The sequence below is a fragment of the Oncorhynchus tshawytscha genome, linkage group LG13 (assembly GCF_018296145.1).
Source record: "Oncorhynchus tshawytscha isolate Ot180627B linkage group LG13, Otsh_v2.0, whole genome shotgun sequence".
NCBI classification, from domain to species: Eukaryota; Metazoa; Chordata; class Actinopteri; order Salmoniformes; family Salmonidae; genus Oncorhynchus; species Oncorhynchus tshawytscha.
The window spans coordinates 17025965-17046810 of NC_056441.1; the positions used below are offsets into that span (position 1 = coordinate 17025965).

Sequence of the window (20846 nt, forward strand, 5' to 3'; positions counted from 1 at the left end):
AATCAGATGGCTCATTCATCACAAAACGCACTGATAGTGCCAATGACTTTAATGTTTTTTTCATTGGCAAGAATAGCAAACTTAGGCATGACAGCAAATTCTGGACCTATACATCCATGCATAACTGACCAAATTATGAAAGACAAGCATTGTAATTTTTATTTCTGTAAAGTGAGTGTGGAAGAGAATAAAAACGTATTGTTGTCTATCAACAATTACAACCCACCTAGGTCTGACAACTTGGATGGAAAATTACTAAGGATCATAGCGGACAATATTGCCAATATCTTTTACCATCTCTTCAATCTAAGCCTACATGAAAGTATGTGCCTTCAGGCCTGGAGGGAAGCAAAAATCATTACGCTACCCAAGAATAGCAAAGCACCCTATACTGGCTCAAACAGCTGACCAATCAGCCTGTTTCCAACCTTTAGTAAACTTTTGGAGAAAAATATTGTTTGACCAGATACAATGCTATTTCACAGTAAAGAACTTAACAGATTTGTAGCATGCTTATAGGAAAGGACATTCAACATGCACAGGAAATTGATAATAAAATGATTGTGGGAGCTGTTTTGTTAGACTCCAGTGCAGCTTTTATCGATCATAATCTGCTGCTGCAATAACGTATGTGTTATGGTTTTACATCCCCTGCTATAATGTGGATTGAGAGTTACCTGTCTAACAGAACACAGAAGGTGTTATTTAACATAATCCAGGTATAGTCAGGCATTCCCCAGGGCAGCTATCTAGGCCCCTTAATTTTTAAAACATTTTTTACTTATGACCTGCCACTGACTCTGAGTAAAGCCTGTGTGTCTATGTATGCTGATGACTCAACACTATACACGTCAGCTACCACAGCAAGCACAACACTTATCAAAGAGCTGCAGTCAGTTTCAGAATGGGTGGCAAATAATAAATGAGTCCTAAATATTTCAAAACTAAAATGATTGTATTTAGGACAAATCATTCACTAAATGCTGAACCTCAACTAAATATTGTTAACAGCACTGACTTCTTAATAGCACTATCAACAAGGCAGAACCTAATTTTATCGCACCTGGACTACTGGTCCAGTCTTACTGCTCATGCAAGCAGTAAAATCTGATTGGGAAAAAAACGTATACAAATATGCCTTATGGAACAGCAGGGACTGTAAAGAGACACACACACAGGCACAGACACACGTGTTGTAGATGTGTGTCTGTGTTGTTATTTTCTAACTTGTCTCCACCCCTTCATCTACACTGGTTGAAGTGACTTTAATAAGTGATAAGGGAGCATAGCTTTCACCTGGATTCACCTGGTCAGTCAATGTCAGGTTCTTAATGTTTTGTACACTCAGTGTATATAGCATAATTGGAGTCAACCATATAGTTTCTCTGAACTGTTTCCACTGTATCCAGAACTGTGAATGTCTAACATAGAAACTGAGTATTAGCAAGAACAAACAGATAGGGCAGCTTGAACAAATGCCAGATGTGCTGGTCCATCTGAAGCCTAGTGGGTCGGTCTAAATTGGGGGTTTTGCGCAGAATTATCCTTATTTTAAATAATGGTAGCCTAATCCACCATTCTTTCCGCTGCAGGATGGTGGAAGGAGGCTAAAGTAATGGGCCTGTGTGTTAGAAACGTCCGGGATGACTTCTGGTCGCAATCCATCCCTGATACCAGGTACCTGAGAACCAAAACTAATCCTAGGTCAGCTCCTATCTATAACGTGAGTGTTGAAACAATCAGCAGGTCCCTGAGATCTCCACCAGACACTTAAGAATGGTAATTGGATATACCGCTCTCACTGACGTGGGATCAGCATTAGAATTCCATAATTGAGATACAGTGCATTAATCCTGCATGACACTGAGGCTCAGTTAATTGGAAAAACAGCATCAGCTTCTCATGGCCCCATCAATACTGACCCAGAATCAGTTTGGAGACGTCAGGGAGAGGTAATTGAGAATAGAGCCTGGCTCATCGATACTGACTGGGGATCAGCCCTAGGGGCCTCATTATGTGTTGGACATTATGTGTTCAGGGGAAGCCTGGGGCCCGGCGACTAGTCATTACTGTGGGACTACGCTACTCTGTCAATCAAAACCCCAGAAACAAATAAAAACAGGACATGTTTTTCCCCAGTCACATTAAATTCCTTCCCCGTGCATGAATATTTTATAGTGTAATGAGTGTCTCATTAGAAATCAGTTGAATCAATAAAATAATCAACACAGCCATTAAAACTGCATAGCGAGATGCTGGTTGGGAAGCTAATAAACTCAGCAAAAAAATAAACGTCCCTTTTTCAGGACCCTGTCTTTCAAAGATAATTCATAAAAATGGGTTTAAACACTGTTAATGAACATGCACCTGTGGAATGGTTGTTAAGACACTAACAGCTTACAGACGGTAGGCAAATAAGGTCACAGTTATGAAGACTTAGGACACTAAAGAGGCCTTTCTACTGACTCAAAAAAAAGGCAAAAGAAAGATGCCCAGGGTCCCTGCTCATCTGCGTGAATGTGCCTTAGGCATGCTGCAAGGAGGCATGAGGACTGCAGATGTGGCCAGGGCAATAAATTGCAATGTCCGTGCTGTGAGGCGCCTAAGACAGCGCTACAGGGAGGTGGGGCGGACAGCTGATCGTCCTCGCAGTGGCATACCATGTGTAACAACACCTGCACAGGATTGGTACATCTGAAACATCACACCTGCGGGACAGGTACAGGATGGCGACAACAACTGCCCAGGTTACACCAGGAATGCACAATCCCTCCATCAGTGCTCAGACTGTCTGCAATAGGCTGAGAGAGGCTGGACTGAGGGCTTGTAGGCCTGTTGTAAGGCAGGTCCTCACCAGACATCAAAGGCAACAACGTTGCCTATGGGCACAAACCCACCGCCGCTGGACCAGACAGGACTGGCAAAAAGTGCTCTTCACTGACGAGTCGCGGTATCGTCTCACCAGGGGTGATTGTCGGATTCGCGTTCCCCCGAGGCCTGTACTCTGGAGCGGGATCGATTTAGAGGTGGAGGGTCCGTCATGGTCTGGGACGGTGTGTCACAGCATCATCGGACTGAGCTTGTTGTCATTGCAGGCAATCTCAACGCTGTGCGTTACAGGGAAGACATCCTCCTCCCTCATGTAGTACCCTTCCTGGAGGCACATCCTGACATGGGGTAACATCTCACAGCAAGAACTGGCAAATCTGGTACAGTCCATGAGGAGGAGATGCACTGCAGTTCTTAATGCAACTGGTGGCCACACCAGATACTGACTGATACTTTTGATTTTGACCCCTCCCTTTGTTCAGGGACACATTATGCTATTTCTGTTAGTCACATGGCTGTGGAACTTGTTCAGTTTATGTCTCAGTTGTTGAATCTTATGTTCATACAAATATTTAGACATGTTAAGTTTGCTGAAAATAAACGCAGTTGACAGTGAGAGGACATTTCTTTTTTTGCTGAGTTTAGATGCTAGCCAAAAACAACCACACATAAGCCATGATATGCTGCCATGACCAGCTGACACTACTAACCAAAAACGCCCACGCACCAAATGTCAGCACCATCCCTGAACCCCTCCAGACAGAACAAGCTGCTCACCAATGTCCGTCTCATCCATTGATGTTCATGGTCTCTAGCCAGGTAAATGATGCCATCCCTGAACCCCTCCAGACAGAACTAGCCGCTTACCCGGCGATGCCCACCCCTAAGGCGATTCTCAGACATGCTCACCCCTCACTCTTCCACCTCTCTTCCTGACCCCTACTTTCCCCATCTCTGATGCCCCCCTCACCCCCGTAAGACAGAGCAAGCAGCTCACTGATGCAATACCCAACGAAATCCCTGATCCCCTCTCAGACAAAACTAGTCGCTCCCACCACTCACCGATGTCCCAGGAGTAGGCGTTTGCCTCCATCTCCTTCTTGCCGATGACGTACCAGATGCAGGCCATCCAGTGGGCCAGCAGGGCGAACATGGACATGAGCAGGGTGAGCACCACAGTGCTGTGCTGGGAGTACCGGTCCATCTTCTGGAGCAGACGCAGCAGCCGGAGCAGACGCACTGTCTTCAACAGGTGGACTACTGATACCTGGGTGGGGAATGAATGACAGGTGTGGTTCTATTACAGTAACAGCAGAGGAGGTACAGAGGGGAGCTAGTGGCAAGTGTCTTCATCCTCCTCCTCATCATCATAACCTATTCAACCAAACAACAGACCTTCTTGATCATCCTACTCCTCCTCCTCATCATGACCAAAACCCTCAACATAGCTAAACACATCATCACCTTTATCACTATCATCACTATCATCACCTTTATCATTATCATCACCATCACCACCATCATTATCATCACCATCATCACCTTTATCGTTATCATCACCATCACCACCATTATTATCATCATCGCCATCACCTTTATCACTATTATCACCATCATCACCTTTATCAGTATCATCACCACCATCATTATCATCACCATCATCACCTTTATCATTATCGTCACCATCACCACCATCATTATCATCATCACCTTTATCGCTATCATCACCATCATCACCTTTGTCATTATCATCACCACCATCATTATCATCATCACATTTATCATTATCATCACCATCATCTTCACCATCATTATCATCACCACCATCATTATCTCAGTATCACCATCATCATTATCATCATCGCCACCGTAATTATCATCACCATCACCACCATTATCATCAGCATCACCAACATCATTATCATCAGCATCACCACCCTCATTATCCTCATCATCCCCACCATCATTATTATCATCATCATCACATCATTATCATCACCACATAATTATTATCATCATCACCACCCTCACCACATCATTATCAGCATCACCAACATCATTATCATCAGCATCACCACCCTCATTATCATCATCATCATCACCACCATCATTATCATCATCGCCATCATTATCATCACCACCATCATCATCACCACCATCATTATCATCAGCATCATCGCCATCATTATCATCATCACCACCATCATCATCATCACCACCATCATTATCATCAGCATCACCACCATCATTTTCATCACCATCATTACCATCACCACCATCATTATCATCACCATCATCATCACTATATTTTAGAATAGATCAGCTATATTAAATTCTTTAGAATGAGACCAACTGCATCATTAAAGCTCATGGTCATCATCACTCTAATAATCTTCAACAGGAATATAGTTCTCCTCCATGCTTTGATTAAATACAGTGCTGCATATTCTCACACTTCTTTAATTTCCTTGATATTTGAGTGCTTAGTGCTGAAGGCAATGTGAGAGAGAACGAGCTCAGAGAGTGATTTCCGGTCAACAGGAATGCATGAACACTGTGGATGCGATCTAAAGGGCACAGTATTGCCTATAGGTCCTACAGGCCCTGGTCAAATGTAGTGCCCAATATCGGAAATAGGGTGCCATTTGGGACACATTGCATCATGGTTCCCCAACTGGCGGACCGCAGGCCGAATTTGGCCCATGGGTGATTTTATAGAAGCCTCCAAGGTTTTCTGAGCAAAAAAGAAATAAACACCAGCAAATCAGCCCCAAGTGATTTTAATTTTAGAACTTTATCATGAAGTATTCCCACACATAATAAAGAGATATATATGTATTATTTTATATTTTATTTAACCTTTATTTAACTAGGCAAGTCAATTAAGAACAAATTCTTATTTTCAATGACTGCCTAGGAACAGTGGGTTAAATGCCTTGATATATGTGATCTATACAAACGTAAGCAAGGTTTGAAATGATTATGTTTTAGTCAAATATTATATCTGTTCTTCTTGTGGTCAATTTGAATTATTTTCCAGGCCCATGACCATCAGCTCAAGAAAAAAACGTCCTGCAAGGAAATGAATTTGAGCAGCAATCTTCCTTTGTCGCCCAGGCAGACAGTAAAGCTCTAGCTCACTGCAGCAATGCTATAAACTCAGAACCACACATGCTGACACACACGAACGCACACAAACACACACTAAACCTATGGCAATAAAGAAGTCCTGAGCCACAGAAAGTACACACACCTGTCTGAGATCTCACGGTAATTGACCATTATAAACACATATAGCGTCTCCAGGCCTCCACACATACAAGCTGCTGTTCCGCGTCTTGGGAACATCTACATTTTAAAAAGTGGAATAAATCAATTTAATATACACCATCACAATGAATCCATGATTTATTTTAGTCAGGTTTAAAGAAACATTCTGATTAGAAGAACATGAATTTCAGAACACCATAATATGAGTTGGCATACTGCAGTCCTGTGTTTTCTGGCTGTACTCCATGCCATAGGCTGTAGGCTTGTTCATTTAGCTGACAAGATAAGTCCAATTACATTATTTTATTTTTTATGATTTTATAGTTAGAAGAATATAATTGAACTTAGCCATATAAAATATAAATAATATTTTCCCATAACGCATACGAAGTGTGTCACGCCCTGACCTTAGGGATCCTGTTTATGTCTCTATTTTGGTTTGGTCAGGGTGTGAGTTGGGGTGGGTATCCTATATTCTATTATTTGTATTTCTATCTGTTTGGCCGGGTAGGGTTCTCAATCAGGGACAGCTGTCTATTGTTGTCTCTGATTGAGAACCATACTTAGGCAGCCCTTTTTTCCACCTGTCTTAGTGGGAAGTTGACTTTGTTTAGGGCACGTAGCATTTAGCTTCATGGTTTGTTTTTGTGGTGTTTATTGTTTTGTTCGGTGTCTTTTTTCCAAATAAAAAGAGAACTGTATGTGCTGCACCTTGGTCCTCTTCCTTTAACGGCCGTGACAAAGTGGCTATGTTGAGTAAAAGTAAACATTAGAAACAGGTCCTATATGCTAGATGTAGAGTTATTTGGCAACTTTAGCTATGAATGATACAAACCTTTAGAATGTCTTAGAAATCAAACATATTTTGGCTGCATGATGCGACTATAGGCTATTGATGATTTGAGAAAGTAGCAAAAAAAGCTTGCTCTGTTCCTTGCCTCAGGCTGCCACAGCTGTTCTCTCATCAAGTGATCTATTTTTACCCATCAGACTATTCTCAATTGAATCTTGTCTTTACTAATATGTAAGATTAGTTTAGATTTAGCACCATCACCACCATCATTATCATCATCGTCATCACCTTTATCATTATCATCACCATCATCATCAGCTACCCAGTGCTTAATTTGGGAAACCAAGTGGAATCTGTTCGGGAACATCGATAGTAACATATTTTCGCAATTAAACATATTTCACTAAACTGTTTCGCGCTCAAGAAAGGAATATAGGACAAAGGAGCAGATGGAAACGCATGGTGGTGAGATATTCTGCATAACTAAAGGTAAATTGTGACCCAATGAATTATGAAAATAAAATTAAATCACTATTACTACGCATTTCAAAATCAAAGACAAATTCACGAATTGTAGGCTAACTGTAAGCTTCCCGGCACAATCAATGAACCAACATCATCGCTTAGGGCTGGCTATATGTTCTCTCCCAGACTCATGGATAGACATTTTGGAGCATAGCATAAGGTAACCAGTCCATCCAGTATGAGTAATAATACAGTCCACACTCAAAGGCAATTACTCAAATTTGTTTAATTTTAGAGTATAGGCTTGACCAATTATGTACCAAAGACATATTCATTTTGGAGTATAGGCTTGATCAATTATGTACCAAAGACATATTCATTTTGGAGTGTAGGCTTGACCAATTATGTACCAAAGACATATTCATTTTGGAGTATAGGCTTGATCAATTATGTACCAAAGACATATTCATTTTGGAGTATAGGCTTGACCAATTATGTACCAAAGACATATTCATTTTGGAGTATAGGCTTGATCAATTATGTACCAAAGACATATTCATTTTGGAGCATAGGCTTGACCAATTATGTACCAAAGACATATTCATTTTGGAGTATAGGCTTGATCAATTATGTACCAAAGACATATTCATTTTGGAGCATAGCCTTGACCAATTATGTACCAAAGACATATTCATTTTGGAGTATAGGCTTGATCAATTATGTACCAAAGACATATTCATTTTGGAGCATAGGCTTGACCAATTATGTACCAAAGACATATTCATTTTGGAGTATAGGCTTGATCAATTATGTACCAAAGACATATTCATTTTGGAGTGTAGGCTTGACCAATTATGTACCAAAGACATATTCATTTTGGAGTATAGGCTTGATCAATTATGTACCAAAGACATATTCATTTTGGAGTATAGGCTTGATCAATTATGTACCAAAGACATATTCATTTTGGAGTATAGGCTTGATCAATTATGTACCAAAGACATATTCATTTTGGAGTATAGGCTTGATCAATTATGTACCAAAGACATATTCATTTTGAAGTATAGGCTTGATCAATTATGTACCAAACACATATTCATTTTGGAGTATAGGCTTGATCAATTATGTACCAAAGACATATTCATTTTGGAGTATAGGCGTAATCAATTATGTACCAAAGACATTCATTTTGGAGCATAGGCTTGACCAATTATGTACCAAAGACATATTCATTTTGGAGTGTAGGCTTGACCAATTATGTACCAAAGACATATTCATTTTGGAGTACAGGCTTGACCAATTATGTACCAAAGACATATTCATTTTGGAGTGTAGGCTTGACCAATTATGTACCAAAGACATATTCATTTTGGAGTATAGGCTTGACCAATTATGTACCAAAGACATATTCATTTTGGAGTATAGGCTTGACCAATTATGTACAAAGACATATTCATTTTGGAGTATAGGCTTGACCAATTATGTACAAAGACATTCATTTTGGAGTATAGGCTTGACCAATTATGTATAAAAGACATATTCATGCATTCATGCATTTTTTATTTTTTTTATTTGTATCCTCTTTAAAATGCAAGTGAAAGGACATTATATCGCTTAGGAGTCTAGGCGCAATTTCGATTTTGGCCACTAGACGGCAGCAGTGTATGTGAAAAGTTTTAGACTGAATCAATGAACCATTGCATTAATGTTCAAAATGTTGTATCAAATCTGCCCAAATGTGCCGAATTGGTCAATTGATACATTTTCAAGTACATAACTATAGAGAACATACAAAAATTATATGGTAATAAAAAAATTACATTTACACACTCCCAGGAATGTCATAAATGATGGATAATTAGCTTCCCTACAGAAAACACACTAACCTTCACACATTTAGATGGGGGGGAGGAGTGAGACAGGGGTTCAAACTGTAGAAAACAGTTCCTACATTTGAATATAAACATTTATGTTATCAAACAAAACTATGTTACATTTTATCTCTGGGTCCCTCAGGATGACAAATGAGAGCAAGATTACTGAATGTAAGTACATTATTTACCTTCAGAGGTGAATGTATCAAACCAGTTTCTGTGATAAAAGTGTTTTGTTGTTGTGCACTCTCCTCAAACAATAGTATGGGATTTATTCACTGTAATAGCTACTGTAAATTGGACAGTGCAGTTAGATTAACAAGAATTTAAGCTTTCAGCCCATATAAGACATGTCTATGTCCTGGGAAATATACTTCTTACTTACAACGTCTTGCTAATCACATTAGCGCACGTTAGCCCAACCGACACACACACACCGATCCCGTAGAGGTCAAATCAGTTTTGTTGTGTGTGATATGTGGTTGGCTATATGCGGCATGATTTTTTTTCTTTCTTTTTTTTCTATGCATATGCATAAGCTCGAATATACATATGGGAGTTTTAATTAATCATCACCTTAGAGCACTGTCCATTTCATTGTGTTAGGCTTTGAAACAACATCCACAACAACCAAGTTTTACACTGTTTCAACCTGCTGTTGAACTTCTTTCTTCATATTGACCATCACACTGATGATAAGTGTTTGATGTAATTTGATGTGATTGCATTTGCATTGATGTCAGAGTGGTTAAGGGACAATAGAGTCCTGAGTACCAGGCCATTAGGACCTGATGGAGGGACAATAGAGCCCTGAGTACCAGGCCATTAGGACCTGTTGGAGGGACAATAGAACCCTGAGTACCAGACCATTAGGACCTGATGGAGGGACAATAGAACCCTGAGTACCAGACCATTAGGACCTGATTTAGAGCCCTGAGTACCAGTAGGACCTGATGGAGGGACAATAGAGCCCTGAGTACCAGACCATTAGGACCTGATGGAGGGACAATAGAGCCCTGAGTACCAGACCATTAGGACCTGATGGAGGGACAATAGAACCCTGAGTACCAGGCCATTAGGACCTGATGGAGGGACAATAGAGCCCTGAGTACCAGACCATTAGGACCTGATGGAGGGACAATAGAGCCCTGAGTACCAGGCCATTAGGACCTGATGGAGGGACAATAGAGCCCTGAGTACCAGACCATTAGGACCTGATGGAGGGACAATAGAGCCCTGAGTACCAGGCCATTAGGACCTGATGGAGGGACAATAGAGCCCTGAGTACCAGACCATTAGGACCTGATGGAGGGACAATAGAGCCCTGAGTACCAGGCCATTAGGACCTGATGGAGGGACAATTTAGGACCTGATGGAGGGACAATAGAACCCTGAGTACCAGGCCATTAGGACCTGATGGAGGGACAATAGAGCCCTGAGTACCAGACCATTAGGACCTGATGGAGGGACAATAGAGCCCTGAGTACCAGGCCATTAGGACCTGATGGAGGGACAATAGAGCCCTGAGTACCAGACCATTAGGACCTGATGGAGGGACAATAGAACCCTGAGTACCAGGCCATTAGGACCTGATGGAGGAATAGAGCCCTGAGTACCAGGCCATTAGGACCTGATGGAGGGACAATAGAACCCTGAGTACCAGACCATTAGGACCTGATGGAGGGACAATAGAGCCCTGAGTACCAGGCCATTAGGACCTGATGGTAGTTAGTGAGTTGGGTACTAACAAAGAATGTCCAGAGCGCATAAAAGGAGATTTCTGTGACTTACGGTCACATGGAATTTTACTGCGGTCATGACTGTGTGGAGGTAATAAGCTGTAACAGCCCTAATCATACACTTCACCACAGGTGGGCTGTCGGTGTGTGATGAAAGTATTTTGTGTGTGTGTGCGCGTGTGCATTTGTGTGTGTAGAAAATCTTTATCTACTTACATATGCTTACACCTTTTTCTCCCTCTTTTTCTTTCAACCTTTCCCTCTCTCACACACGCACACACTAATACACAAACACACCAATACACACAGTATAGCAGCTTCCCAGACAGACTCCTGAATGTCACCCAGCAGCATCTGCTCCCCAGGCCACACACACACACACACACACACACACACACACACACACACACACACACACACACACACACACACACACACACACACACACACACACACACACACACACACACACACACACACACACACACCAAGAAAGGTAACAAAACAGAGAGTAGGCAGTTGCAACAATTGGAGAAGGATGAGGGTGGAAATAGTGATGAAGGGAAGAGGGGGGGTTAATAAAAACAGCTACCCTGGGTTACATCAGTGGATCTCTACCCCATGTATCACTCCCCTACAGAGAGAGAGAGAGAGGCTGATTTCACAAACCTGTTCTACTAGCACACTGAAGCCTCAGGGCCAGAACATCCAATCAATCAGAATAAAACAAATTACAACACAGTCAAAACAAAACTATATGACTTATTGGGAAACACAAGCAAAGCAAAGCAAAGCCAAATGCAGTGCTATCTGGCCCTAAATCGACAGTACACAGTGGCAAACTATTTGACCATGGTTACTGATCAAAACCTTAGAAAAACCTTGACAAAGTACATGCTCAGTGAGCACGGCCTTGCCATTGAGAAGGGTAGACACAGGAAAACCTGGCTCCCTGTAGAGGAAAGGCTGTGCAACCACTGCACAACAGCAGAACCTGAGACGGAGCTGCATTTCCTGACAAAATGTCAAAAATATAAAACAATTAGAGAGTGTCATTTCCCCAAATTTGAAACCCTTATTCAAGGTTTCAAAGAACTCTCTGATGAGAGTAGGCCACCTGTCCTGTTGGGGGAGGACGCAGAGAGCTGTGGGTTGGCAGCACACTACATTGCTGCCTGCCATAAGATGAGGGACAGTGTCTGACAGACCAATCAACCTGCACATGTCCTCTACTGTATGCTTATTGTTATTGTTCATTGTATGGTTATTTTGACCCTTGGTTATTGTTGTTACTGTTGTCCCGTTGGCAATTCTGATTTTCATTATTTTCATATATATGTACATTGTTACGTCATGCCGATAAAGCAAATTGAATTGAATTTAATTTAATTGAGAAAGAGAGAGAGAGAGGAGAACGAGAGAGAGAGAGAGAGAGAGAGAGAGAAAGGAGAACGAGAGAAAGAGAGAGAAGGAGAATGAGAGAGAGAGAGACAGAGAGAGACAGAGAGAGACAGAGACAGAGAGAGACAGAGAGAGAGAGAGAGAGGGACAGAGAGAGACAGAGAGAGAGAGAGACAGAGAGAGACAGAGAGAGAGACAAAGAGAGAGAGAGAGAGAGAGAGAGAGAGAGAGAGAGCAGTGTCAGACTCCTCTTGAACACAGATGATTTATACATCTCTTAATACTTCCTTTGTCCAACTTATTCTTTATTCTGTTCTTCCATTTTCCATTTAGTTTTAATTTCCATTTAGTTGCTTTTCCTCATCAGGTGTAAAATTACAATTTCATTACTATGGCTTTGCCCACAATTGTTTCCAAGGTAGTGCTGTAACAATCATTATCTCTCTCCCCCTAGCTCTATTGTATTTATCATCATTAGTCATTTAGGTCAACATTGGATCATTCAGAGATCCTCACTGAACTTCTGGAGAGAGTTTGCTGCACTGAAAGTAAAGGGGCTGAATAATTTTGCACGCCCAATTTTTCAGTTTTTGATTTGTTAAAAAAGTTTGAAATATCCAATAAATGTTGTTCCACTTCATGATTGTGTCCCACTTGTTGTTGATTCTTCACAAAAAAATACAGTTTTATATCTTTATGTTTGAAGCCTGAAATGTGGCAAAAGGTCGCAAAGTTCAAGGGGGCCGAATACTTTCGCAAGGCACTGTATTTGCTATGACTGTGATATGTGGTTGTCTCACCCAGCTATATTAAGATAAATGCACTAATTGTAAGTCGCTCTGGAGAAGAGCATCTGCAAAATTACTAAATTGTCAAATGTAATGACATATATCAACCATCCCTCCAGGGCCTGAAGAACACATCATTCATAAGAGCTATAATCATCCCAGCAATAAAGTATTCATATAGAGAGGAACTGCCCATGGCCTCAGTGGAATGATGGCACCATAACCACTAGAAGCATTGCAGTGACTGTATCATAATCACACTTGTCTATTGACCTTCTGAGCATCACAGTGCTGGATAGCAGTCATTGTTTTATACAGTAGACGTGGTGGGAATCAAATCAAATCAAAGTTTATTTGTCACGTGCGCCGAATACAACAGGTATTACAGTGAAATGCTGACTTACAGGCTCTAACCAATGGTGTGGGAAAAAAGGTATGTGTGTGTGTGTGTGTGTGTGTGTAGGTAAGTAAAGAAATAAAACAACAGTAGAAAGACATTTGAAAAAAGAGTAGCAAGGCTTTATACAGACACCTGTTAGTCAGGCTTATTGAGGTAGTATGTACATGTAGGTATCGTTAAAGTGACTATGCATATATGATGAACAGAGAGTAGCAGAAGCGTAAAAAGAGGGGTTGGTAGGTGGTGGGACACAATGCAGATAGCCCGGTTAGCCAATGTGCGGGAGCACTGATTGGTCGGGCCATTTGGGTAGTATGTACATGAATGTAAAGTGACTATGCATATAAGATAAACAGAGTAGCAGCAGTGTAAAAGAGGGGTTGGGGGGAGGCACACAATGCAAATAGTCTGGGTAACCATTTGGTTACCTGTTCAGGAGTCTTATGGCTTGGGGGTAAATCAGGTGAATTTGAAGTGATTAACCTGAGTCAATACGGTAGCATCTTGGAGGGATGAACCTGACTCCCACCCCTGCTTCAGTACGACAATGTAAACATGTTTCCCGTGCCACTAAAGCTCTTGAATTGAATTGAGATGGTACCCGGAGGAGAAGATGGAGAAAGACAGAGGAAAGAGACAGGAAGGAAAGCAACAGAAAGGGACAAAAGATGAAATAGAGAGACTGAAGAAAAAAGAAAAGGACGAGGGAAGACAGAGAGAGAGAGAGAGAATAAGAGAGAGAAAGAATAAGAGAGAGAGAGAGAGAATAAGAGAGAGAGAGAGAGAGAATAAGAAAGAGAGAGAGAGAGAGAGAGAGAGAGAGAATAAGAGAGAGAGAGAGAGAGAATTTCAATTTTGTATATTATCTACTTCACGTGCTTTGGCAATGTTAACATATGTTTTCCATGCCAATAAAGCCCCTGAATTGAATTGAATTGAGAGAGAGAATGAGTGAGATGGTACAGGGACTTCTTGCCTCATTCTGGTGAAATATGGCCTACAGCCTTAGCAGGGACATCACTCCAAAAGCTCAACAATTACCCTGCATGCCTGGACTCCCCTGGCGTCGCCCCCACCGGCCCCCGGTGCCCACATGCTCAAACCAACCTCCTCTGGGACACCATGGTATTTCCACTAATAGAGTCTGGAACCAAGCAGGGCTTTTGCCTAGAGCACTGGAGCACCCTGTCATTATCTCTCTCTCTGTCTCTCTCTGTCTCTCTCTCTGTCTCTCTCTGTCTCTCTCTGTCTCTCTCTCTGTCTCTCTCTCTGTCTCTCTCTGTCTCTCTCTCTGTCTCTCTCTGTCTCTCTCTCTCTCTGTCTCTCTCTCTGTCTCTCTCTGTCTCTCTCTGTCTCTCTCTGTCTCTCTCTCTGTCTCTCTCTCTCTGTCTCTCTCTCTGTCTCTCTCTCTCTGTCTCTCTCTCTGTCTCTCTCTCTCTCTCTCTCTCTCTCTCTCTCTCTCTGTCTCTCTCTCTGTCTCTCTCTCTGTCTCTCTCTCTGTCTCTCTCTCTCTCTGTCTCTCTCTCTCTCTCTCTCTCTCTCTGTCTCTCCCTCTCTCTGTCTCTCTCTCTGTCTCTCTCTGTCTCTCTCTCTGTCTCTCTCTGTCTCTCTCTCTGTCTCTCTCTCTGTCTCTCTCTGTCTCTCTCTCTGTCTCTCTCTCTCTCTCTCTCTCTCTCTGTCTCTCTCTGTCTCTCTCTCTGTCTCTCTCTCTGTCTCTCTCTGTCTCTGTCTCTCTCTCTGTATCTCTCTGTCTCTCTCTCTGTCTCTCTCTGTCTCTCTCTCTGTCTCTCTCTGTCTCTCTCTCTGTCTCTCTCTCTGTCTCTCTCTCTCTCTGTCTCTCTCTGTCTCTCTCTGTCTCTCTCTGTCTCTCTCTGTCTCTCTCTCTGTCTCTCTCTCTGTCTCTCTCTCTGACTCTCTCTCTCTCTATGTATCTTCTCCCTTTCACTCTTGTGTCGTGTTCACTACTTCTCCGTCATTGTTTAGTTTAGTGTATTTGATAATTTACAGATACATAATTATTTATTTGATTAAGAATTATCAAGGATAAACACAAAATTCTTAATTCCATTGTGGTCCTCTTTCACTATAGCATTTGGCAAAAAAAAAATGAAACTAAAATGGCAGGTCAATTTGGTTATTTGGTCATATAGACACAACATATAAATACTATACACCAAGGAATGCTATTTGGTCATCATTGATGGGCTAGGAGGGATAACTCTGTATCTTCTCACCTTCTCTCTCTGTCTCTTTTTCTCGTGTTCTTTCTTTTCTCTGTCATTATGTATCTTTTCCCTCTCTTTTTCTCTCTGTCTCTCCATCCTGACCCAGTCTCAATTAGTCCCAGTGGGATTCCAGGGTTGATTTCCTGCTGTCCTATCATGGAGAAAGGAAACACACACATGGTTTACGTCTCTATCCTCCCTGTGTGTGTGTGTGTGTGTGTGTGTGTGTGTGTGTGTGTGTGTGTGTGTGTGTGCATTCGTACGTGCGTGTCCCCAGTATATTGGACCAATTTGATTCAGTCACCCCAAAGCAAACAGAGAGGCAGAGGGGGGACATTTTCTGACAGTCTTTCTCTCAATTACAGACCAGAGACTGATACTTCCTGATTCCTATAATGAAACTAAACCACACAACCAATCAAAGCTCCCCAGCCACATAGAGCAGCGTTTCCCTTGTGTAATATAATTCAACTGCTGAAACTGTTCTAATTTCTCTAGTTCTGCCATGCCACTATTCTCAATGGAACCATAGATATTTTATTATACTAGAATAGTAAAGGCTCTGATGGCACAATGTGATAGAACTGTGTTCCTTGTGCTGTATATGAAATCAATACACAGAAACACATGCAGGAGAACCGCCAGTTCCTCTGTGTATAAAGTAATCAATGCTATTCATTCTTTTCAAATGCCATTTGTGTCTCAGCCCGGTACTGTAAATACAATACCACTGTATTAGATATAGGATGTATCGAATTACCAATCAATCAAGAAACAGTTGTAAAACAGTAATTATAAACTGGGTGGTTCAAGCCCTGAACTCTGATTGGCTGACAGACATGGTATATCATACTGTATACCACGGGTATGACCCAAAAAATATTTTTACTGTTGTAATTACGTTGGTAGCCTGTTTATAATAGCAATAAGGCACCTCTGGGTTTGTGGTATATGGCCAATATACCACGGCTAAGGGCTGTATCCAGGGACTCTGTATTGCGTCGTGCCTAAGAACCGCCGTGGTATATTGGCCATATACCACACCCCTTCGTGCCTTATTGCTTAATTATATGACGTTACATTACAAACACAATATTGTGATTAAGTGTTTGTACGGTACTATGTTTTGTCGCTTTGAGCTAAATGTTTGAAAAGTTATTTATGAATAAAATGAATATCGTGTTGATTTCTTTAGGTATTGGACTTATTGGGAAACCAATCAATCATGAAACTCATTTACAGTACAATTACATCACTATGACATAACAAATGTGTGATGGAGTGTGCTTGGCAGATTTCATGTCTACATATTGTATTTTGAAAATCTAGTCCTTGCTAATTCAAGGGTTACAATATATCTTCTTCAGTGATTAGGCACAAAACATCACGCATGCTCTCTAAAGCATTTCATTAGCTTTTTAAGTTAATGACAAAAAACACACCACAGCATCACAGTGATTTCATTGGCTAGAGGACCGCTATGGGGTAACCAATTAACTCACCACGCTGACTTTAAAGGCGTAGAGGAGGTCAAAGGGCAGCGCGGCGACCAGGTCGATGATGAACCATGTAGTCATGTAGTGGATGCAGATCAACCGCGCGTTGAAGATCACCTGACCAGACTTACTCACGTACGTGGTACGGAAGCTGAACACAATGTCTGGTAAGGAGAGAGGGAGAGAGAGGAAAGTGAGAAGGAGAAAGGGGAAGGGAGAGAGAGAAAGAGAGGAAGAGAGTGGGAGGGACAGGGAGAGATAGAGAGGAAGCGAGAGGGAGAGAGCGAGAGGGAGAGAGATATAGAGATGAGAGAGATGAGAGAGGGAGAGATTGAGAGGGAGAGATATATAGAGAAAGATAGAGAGGGAGAGATAGAGGAAGAGAGAGGGGGAGAGCAAGAGGGAGAGAGATATAGAGAGAGATAGAGAGGAAGAGAGAGGGAGAGAGAGGAAGAGAGAGGGAGAGAGAGGTGGGTGTAAGGTTATAGATCCATGACTTACTGTCCGATTATGTAATAAGTACACCCACTACAAGTGTCATAGGTTACTGAGCTGCTGGACCACAAACTATTCACCCTGTCCCTAACCCTAACCCTGACCCTAACACTGTCCATAACCCTAACACTGTCCCTAACGCTAACACTGACCCTAACCCTAACACTGTCCCTAACCCTAACACTGACCCTAACACTGTCCATAACCCTAACACTGTCCATAACCCTAACACTGTCCCTAACCCTAACACTGTCCATAACCCTAACACTGACCCTAACACTGTCCCTAACATTGTCCCTAACATTGTCCCTAACCCTAACACTGTCCCTAACCCTAACATTGTCCCTAACCCTAACACTGTCCCTAACCCTAACACTGTCCCTAACCCTAACACTGTCCCTAACCCTAACACTGTCCATAACCCTAACACTGACCCTAACACTGTCCCTAACATTGTCCCTAACCCTAACACTGTCACTAACCCTAACATTGTCCCTGACCCTAACACTGTCCCTAACCCTAACACTGTCCCTAACCCTAACTGGCCTGGCTACCTATCCACATCGTTCCGGCCAAACGCCATGCCCACTAACGTTTCTTCTCCACGAGTCTGGATGTGATCTTTCCCCGATGACTTATCATATGCAAATACATTCAAATTGTTCTGATTGGTCGCAGAAACCGATGGGTTGGACCAGAGCCGACCTACACAAATCTTGAATCACGTAATTTTGATGTCAGCCACAAACAACTTCTAGGATGTTATATTCAGACTGATGTATGAAGCGATCAATAGAGCAGCGGAATTCAATTCAGGATGAGTCACTAGGCAAAACCCTAACCAAAGCCTAACCCCAACCCCAAACTCTGACCCCACCCCACCCCACCCCACTCCACCCAACCCCAAACCCCTCTCCCACACACATATGACCCCCCCCCTATACCTATAATAAAGAGTATCTCCACGGCAACGTCGCTGACTGAAGTGCTCCTGGTGAGGTCATCGTCACCGATGAAGCAGACATTGTAGGGCACTGTCACGGCAACGTAGAAGGTGGCCAGCAGGATCAGCCAATCCCAGCCTGCCTTGAAGGTGCTGAAGTGTAGCAGGATGAACTTGGACTTCTTGGCGTCCGCAACCTTGTACTCCGGCAGAGCAGGGGGGTCCCCAAACACATTCTGATGGGATGAAAGGAGAACACATTCTGGTTGGATTAAAGGAGGGGAACACATTCTGATTGGGTGAAAGAACAGGGGAACATTCTGAATGGATGAAAAGAGCGGGGAACATTCTGGCTGGGTGAAAGGAGAGAGGAATACATTCTGATTGGATGAAAGGGGATCGCATTCTGACTGGATGAAAGGACAGGAGATGGGGATGAGGGTTCAATAATAATTTTGTTGAAGTAGTCAAAGTAGAAGAACACTGATATGCTTCTGTGTGAAGGGGGGTGAAGGGTTGGAGGAGTTGGTATCAAGAAAACAGATTAGAAACGTATCCAAGATGTATATATCCAAAGATGTATATATTTATTTCAGTTGGGTCAGTCCCCCACTTATTTTTTTAGCTTTACTGAAGAGATAGTACACTGTTAAAAGACGGGGAGGGGGAGTGGGCAGGTTTCAAACCCATGTCAACTCTGGCATACATGTGTGCCGGGGTCAGCAGCTATAACCACTGGACCACACAGGTCACACTAAAACTCACTGGTAGAAAAAAAGGATAGGACCATCCCCTAAAACATTATTGCTATGATTTGAGTAAAGTAGTGGCAGGTGCTCTCATCGCTGTTATTTGTTTGTTGTTAGGGTGTGTAGTGTTGGTTGTTAGGTTGAGTAATGTTTGTTGTTAGGGTGTGTAGTGTTTGTTGTTAGGGTGTGTAGTGTTGGTTGTTAGGGTGTTTAATGGTTGTTGTTAGGGTGTGTAGTGTTTGTTGTTAGGGTGTGTAGTGTTGGTTGTTAGGGTGTGTAGTGTTGGTTGTTAGGGTGTGTAGTGTTGGTTGTTATGGTGTGTAGTGTTTGTTGTTAGGATGTGTAATGTTTGTTGTTAGGGTGTGTAGTGTTGGTTGTTAGGGTGTGTAGTGTTTGTTGTTAGGATGTGTAATGTTTGTTGTTAGGGTGTGTAGTGTTGGTTGTTAGGGTGAGTAATGGTTGTTGTTAGGGTGTGTAGTGTTTGTTGTTAGGGTGTGTAGTGTTGGTTGTTAGGGTGTGTAGTGTTGGTTGTTAGGGTGTGTAGTGTTGGTTGTTATGGGTGTGTAGTGTTGGTTGTTAGGATGTTAGTGTTGGTTGTTATGGGTGTGTAGTGTTTGTTGTTAGGGTGTGTAGTGTTGGTTGTTAGGGTGTGTAGTGTTTGTTGTTAGGATGTGTAATGTTTGTTGTTAGGGTGTGTAGTGTTGGTTGTTATGGTGTGTAGTGTTGGTGTTATGGGTGTGTAGTGTTTGTTGTTAGGGTGTGTAGTGTTGGTTGTTAGGGTGTGTAGTGTTGGTTGTTAGGGTGTGTAGTGTTGGTTGTTATGGGTGTGTAGTGTTTGTTGTTAGGATGTGTAATGTTTGTTGTTAGGGTGTGTAGTGTTGGTTGTTAGGGTGAGTAATTTAAGGTGTGTTTCACCTTGTTGAGTTTGATCTTGCTCTTCTTCTTCTTCTTGTTGTCTTTGCTGTGGGGTTGACCAGAGATGTGGTAGAGTACAGTGCTTCTCCGCAGACGAGTAGAGCTGAATGAAGAACCAGTCTTCACCCGTCCTCGTCTGCACTCTACACACACACACACACACACACACACACACACACACACACACACACACACACACACACACACACACACACACACACACACACACACACAGTATTATTGTACAACCACATGGCCCCCTAGGAAATCTCATAGAAAACCGAGGAAAGAAATAGGAGGAAATCATTATGTTTGGATGAAATGTTGAATATCCAACACTGGTTACAGTGACAATGAATACGTATCAAATCAAATCACAGTTTGTACACAGATTTGCAGATGTTATCGTAAGAGCAGTGAAATGTTTATGTTTCTAGATCCAACTATGCAGCAATATCTAGTAA

The 20846-nt window shown here is 42.2% G+C and overlaps 1 protein-coding gene across 1 annotated transcript in view; it reads right to left on the reverse strand.

The window, feature by feature from the left end:
* The window catches only part of LOC112265810 (potassium voltage-gated channel subfamily H member 8-like), a 45295-nt gene extending 25869 nt beyond the window's left edge, over positions 1-19426 (reverse strand). Inside the window, exons 1-4 of the mRNA XM_042295034.1 lie at positions 19364-19426; positions 18720-18954; positions 17287-17444; positions 3892-4096 (exon numbers count right to left, since the gene is read on the reverse strand). Of these exons, the coding sequence (XP_042150968.1) occupies positions 3892-4096; positions 17287-17444; positions 18720-18954; positions 19364-19426 (661 nt within the window). The remainder of the gene's footprint in view (positions 1-3891; positions 4097-17286; positions 17445-18719; positions 18955-19363) is intronic.
* Between the last annotated feature and the right edge of the window lie 1420 nt (positions 19427-20846).